Source organism: Gastrolobium bilobum, unplaced genomic scaffold, assembly GCF_033153095.1.
Source record: "Gastrolobium bilobum isolate Gb01-03AN ecotype WA unplaced genomic scaffold, APGP_CSIRO_Gbil_v1 utg1530, whole genome shotgun sequence".
Lineage (NCBI taxonomy): Eukaryota > Viridiplantae > Streptophyta > Magnoliopsida > Fabales > Fabaceae > Gastrolobium > Gastrolobium bilobum.
In genome coordinates this window covers 524,614-529,652 of record NW_026898965.1, presented here as the reverse complement: position 1 = coordinate 529,652, position 5,039 = coordinate 524,614, and the positions used below count along the sequence as shown (strand labels likewise).

At 33.1% G+C, this 5,039-nt stretch overlaps 1 protein-coding gene across 1 annotated transcript; it reads left to right on the top strand.

Annotated features, from left to right (window-relative positions):
• The first annotated feature begins 413 nt into the window (after nt 1–413).
• Nucleotides 414–4,369, top strand: LOC133285895 (WRKY transcription factor 55). The gene is made up of 3 exons (XM_061483209.1): nt 414–1,320; nt 2,929–3,066; nt 3,751–4,369. The coding sequence occupies exons 1-3, from the start codon at nt 818–820 to the stop codon at nt 4,211–4,213; spliced, it is 1,104 nt and encodes a 367-aa protein (XP_061339193.1). The 5' UTR covers nt 414–817; the 3' UTR covers nt 4,214–4,369.
• The last annotated feature ends 670 nt before the right edge of the window (nt 4,370–5,039 follow it).

Sequence of the window (5,039 nt, the reverse complement as noted above, 5' to 3'; positions counted from 1 at the left end):
ATATAATTATATATTAATTATAATTTGACTCGGATTAAAATTATAATTTAGTCCGTGTTAATCTGATCTTATCTAAAATTTAAGATATTTTTTACGAAAAATTTGAGGAAGTTGTATTAAATTATGTATTCAATTTTTACTTGTATAAAAGATAAATATTTGTAATAAAATTAAAAAATATTTAATAAAATTATAAATCTTCTAAGTACTCAGATACTCTATATTTAATATAATTTTAAATATATTATAATATAAACTAACTAAAATTAAAAAAAATAAATATACGAATAATTTTTTGGTGGAGGCTAAAATTGGAGCCCGCTCCGGGCACTGTTATTTCATCTCGAGTAAAAGTGAGTAGTGACAAAGGATCATTCCCAGAACTTAGGGTTAACCGCTTATTGTACGTTCAAATCCCAAACTGCAAAGAACTAGCACGCTAAAGAAGAAAACTTCCTACCTGGGTCACTTCTTCAAACCTTGAAAATTCATCAAAAATATTGGAGGTCTTAACAAGGAAACGGTTTCAACGGGGCAAAAGGGTCTCCTCAAGACCCAAAATAAAAACAATAAATAAAAAACACTTTGAATTTAATTCCAAGTAGCTTAGACCAAAGACCAAGTCTTTTTTTCCACCAAAGTTCGCATTCCACCTTTTCTATATTTTTTGTGCTTTCTCAAATAGGAGTATTTCCCTCTAAAAGATACACAGAACCAACTTAGAAGCTTACCAAGAAACTTGCTCTTCTTAACAACCCTTTTATATTTTCACGCCTATTGTTCAAAAATCTTTGGCAAACCAGACAAAGCAGAAACCATGGAAGAGGTCTTGAATTCTATTAAGCATGCTTGTGAATTGGCTCGAAACCTTGAAACAGAACTAACCAACATGGCCAACCAGCCTAATATGCTATCCTTGTCCATTGATGAGGTAGTGAAGACATTTGGTGATGCCAAAGAGAGGCTATTGATGATGATGTCCCAACAAAACCTAACGATAACAGCTTCTTCTTCTTCTTCTTTTCCTCCAATGCTGCTTCATGAGCATGCTCAGATAGGTGCAAGTCCAACTTCAATGCAGGGATTGCTCGGCTCTGGAAGTTATGCACAGGCAATGGTGCAGCAACAACCGTTTGATGTGAGGACTTTGCTTGAAACTAAGATTATAAGTGGTGGTGATCTTCAGCAGTTAAGGTATAGGGGCACCCTGCAGATTGGTGAAATGGGTGGGAGGGATCTGGAAGGTTCAGCTGAGAGATCAAAGGGGTCTGAAGGAGAAATGCAAGGAATAGAAGCATCGCCCTCACGACAACGAAAAAGGTATATAAACTTAGTTATAATTAAGTCTAAGTTACGTTGTATATATTTACAAATTTTTTATCTACAAACTACATTATGTATTTTCGAGAATGGCATTCCTAACGGTCTATGCACATAAATACATGATTGAGTTTGTAAGAGAAAGTTTATAAATATAACATTTTCTATTTAATTTTGATTAATTGATTGATGATGGTGAAATATGTGTTTTATGTGACTCAAACTAGCTAAGCTAATAATGAGTAACTAGTTTATGCAAATGCAGAAGAGCTTGTCCTGTTTTTTAAGTCTCGATCCCCGGACAAGGGTCCAAAAGGATACGATTTTAATGGGCAATTAGGAGTGTTTGATTGTGTTCTTATTTTTATAGAAATGTTCGTGAGTTATGTTCCATAATAGAGAATATACCAAGGAAACTTGTTTGATCAAATTTGTTTAATTTGAGAATAAATTTTGAAAGCTTCATAGTACTCCGCCAATATTCATGGTGGCGGTGATAGTTGGAGCACTGTCAGTGCCGCCGGCATTTCCGGCAATGTTGGCAAGATCGCCAATGACGGTGCTAATGGTGGCGGAAATAGTGGCAAATCCGTCACCAGAGGTGATTTGAAATGAGAATAAAAAAATGCATGAATAATAATAAGAAAAAAAAATGCTTTTTTTTTTACAGGTTTTATTACAACCATTTTATTATCCTTAAATTAAAATTAAATCACAATGTTTATTTGTTATTTTGTCAACGTTGATTTGATTTTGATTAGAAAATAATTGTCAGAGGTGATAAGGAAAAGGATATTTTAAATAAAACCTTTCATTTTTTTATTTGAAAAATAAATTATGAAGAATAAGTTTTTAAAACAATCAGATAAATAAAAAAGTTTTGTTTTATATCTTAATTTTCGAAACAGAAAATTATTTTCAACAAGAGAAAGCAAAGAAAGCATAAGTCTACTCTACAACCCCCCACCCAAAAAAAAAAAAAAAAACCCAGTTAAAGCCACCAAAAAATTGGAGTTCGAATGAGCTTAATACAGCCTCAGAATGTACATATATATGTGATTGAATCTAGCTAGCTATATATGCATGGGTAGTTAATTTCTGGGTGTACTTGCCTTGCTCCTAGGGTAACTCGTTTATGGGTATAGCTTGTTGCCTTGCTTCTTCAGTAAGTAGTTTGTGCAAAGGCAGAAAGAGCAAGATTGTCCTGTTTTTGTCCTCTTCATCATCAAATGTAGATGTCTTACATTTCATTAAACCCCCACAATAATTGAAAGAAACAAAAGTAAAATGCTTTTTCGGTTTTGGAAGCTTTCGTTTATGATCCGTACACCATTATTGGGTATTTAGCCGAAAGGGGACTGACTCTAAAGTAGAATAGAATTTCCCAACTTTTTTTTTTTAAAGATTTTTTTCAAGGATTAATCGATTATATACTCCATAGACCCAATTTTTACATGTATATTTCCTATTAATTGCAATACTGGTTAATTAATTATATAATTTTGTGTATATATTATTTCTACAACCCCATAGATTAATACAATTCTCTTTTACGAAGTGGCACTTTCTGGGACATTAACCTAATGATTGTGTCTTCACATCAATTAGCAGCAGGAAGAATGATCCGGAGAAGAAAACAATGATGATTCCTGCACCACTGGTTGGAAACACAGAGATGCCACGGGAGGATGGCTTCACTTGGAGAAAATATGGCCAGAAAGAGATACTTGGCAAAAAATACCCAAGGTGTGGTTAATTAATTTATTAATTATTTAATGGGGCAGATTATATTTACAAACTTTTTTGTGTACAAACTCTTACACTATCCGGTCCTACATTAATCACACAGTGTACGACCGGTCCTACATTAGTTCTTTATTTAATTATACTTTATCAACTCAGTTCATCAAGTAGCTCCCAAGAATCAATTAAAACACCTAAAATGGACACATATATGTATTATCCCTTGAATGGTTAAAAGATTACGGGGGATCATATAATATGGTAGATGCATATAGAGTTTGACATATTCAATTCAAAGCATAGTAGAAGACATATGTCTTCCATCTACATCATCCAGAATACCTTTCAACTTTCTTCTAAGATTTCTTGCTCAAGTCTGAATATTCACTAGCACGAGCTAGTACCCAAGAAATTTACTCGTTTACACACGACAAGTAGTTGACTATGTTTATGTCTCTTCACATTATCTTCTTCTTTTTTTTTTTGGTAGACTCTTCACATTATCTCTACATGATTAGCAAATTGATAGCAAAAGACAAAATAGCCCCATATTTATTAATTACAACCAACAACTTTTTAAAAAAAGAAAAAGAAAAGAACAAACACATCACGTTTAATTAACTAATGATTATATTCACCTAAATTCCCTATCTTGGTTTGAAAAGTATGTTCCTTTTTTTTTTTCAGGGGCTACTTCAGATGCACACACCAGAAATTATATGGGTGCCCAGCAAAGAAACAAGTACAAAGACTTAATGACAATCCAAACATATTTGAAGTAACATACAGAGGAGAACATACCTGCTACATGTCCTCTACAGCACCATCATCATTTCCACAAACACAACTACTAATGGATATCTCAAACGACATGAATCAAACTACCATTTCCCCACGGTTGTCTACATCATCAACTTCGGTTTCCGCGTGGCTGTCGTCGGCGAACCTCAACCTCCAGGGTGGCGGAGACGGCGGCGGCAGCAGCAGTGGTGGTGGTGCTGGGCCCTCTACTTCAAAATATGTTGCTGATTATCCGGTAGTGGATATGGCTGATGCTATGTTCAACTCGGGTATTAGTAGCGGTCACAGTATGGAATCTCTCTTTCCTCCCGCTGAAGATAAATGGGAACAAGGTGAGAAGAAAAACTGAGAGGAATATAGTAATTAATTTTAACTTGAATTCACTTTCCAAGAATCTTATTCTCATATTGATTTATAGGTATATATACCATGATATTTATATGGAATTTTATTTTCTCATGTTGCATGAGAATTCAATTCTCATATTGTGACACAACTAATGGTGGTCCCACATATATTAAAAAATAAAAAATAAAAAAATTTTACACATAAATCGAAGAGTCACAACATGAGAATTGAATTCTCATGCAACATGACAAAATGTCTTCCCTATTTATATATACCTATATATAGACACTAGGCTGCTTCTGCAGGTTTAGATCCTGCGTTGTTTGTTATACATGTGCATTTAATTCTTGGCTAATACTAAAAAGAGTGAAAGTATGTTGGAATTTACAATTTTTTCCTCATGTAATATTTGCAATTTTGCAGAATAAATCTTATTAGGTATTGAAACAGTTGAATGCCAGATTATATTATTTAATTTTTATAATGCAATATGTGTGTGTGTGTGTGAGAGAGAGAGAGAGAGCACTTTACCTAACTTTGCTGCCTAAACAATAATTGAGAGATCCACCAATAATTTGAGTTCAACCTTGAAGAAAATATTATAACACTGTTTTTTTTTCTTTTTTGTTATTATTACTTGATTTCAACTTTCAACGAGAATGAATTTATATATTAAGCAATAAATTCTTTGATATATATTTGTAATAAATTTTTATTTTTGATCAATGATTAAATACGAAGTGAGCTTTGATTACTTAATAAGACTTCATTTAAAATTTATATTGCATGTAGTATATACATGAACAGAAGACAAACACGCTAGAAGA

What these genes read in the sequence shown, in the direction of transcription:
- LOC133285895 (XM_061483209.1), top strand. Translation starts at nt 818, where the DNA reads ATGGAAGAGGTCTTGAATTCTATTAAGCATGCTTGTGAATTGGCTCGA. An exon ending in CCCTCACGACAACGAAAAAG is followed by an intron (nt 1,321 to 2,928) that starts GTATATAAACTT and finishes CACATCAATTAG; the next exon opens with CAGCAGGAAGAATGATCCGG. An exon ending in CTTGGCAAAAAATACCCAAG is followed by an intron (nt 3,067 to 3,750) that starts GTGTGGTTAATT and finishes TTTTTTTTTCAG; the next exon opens with GGGCTACTTCAGATGCACAC.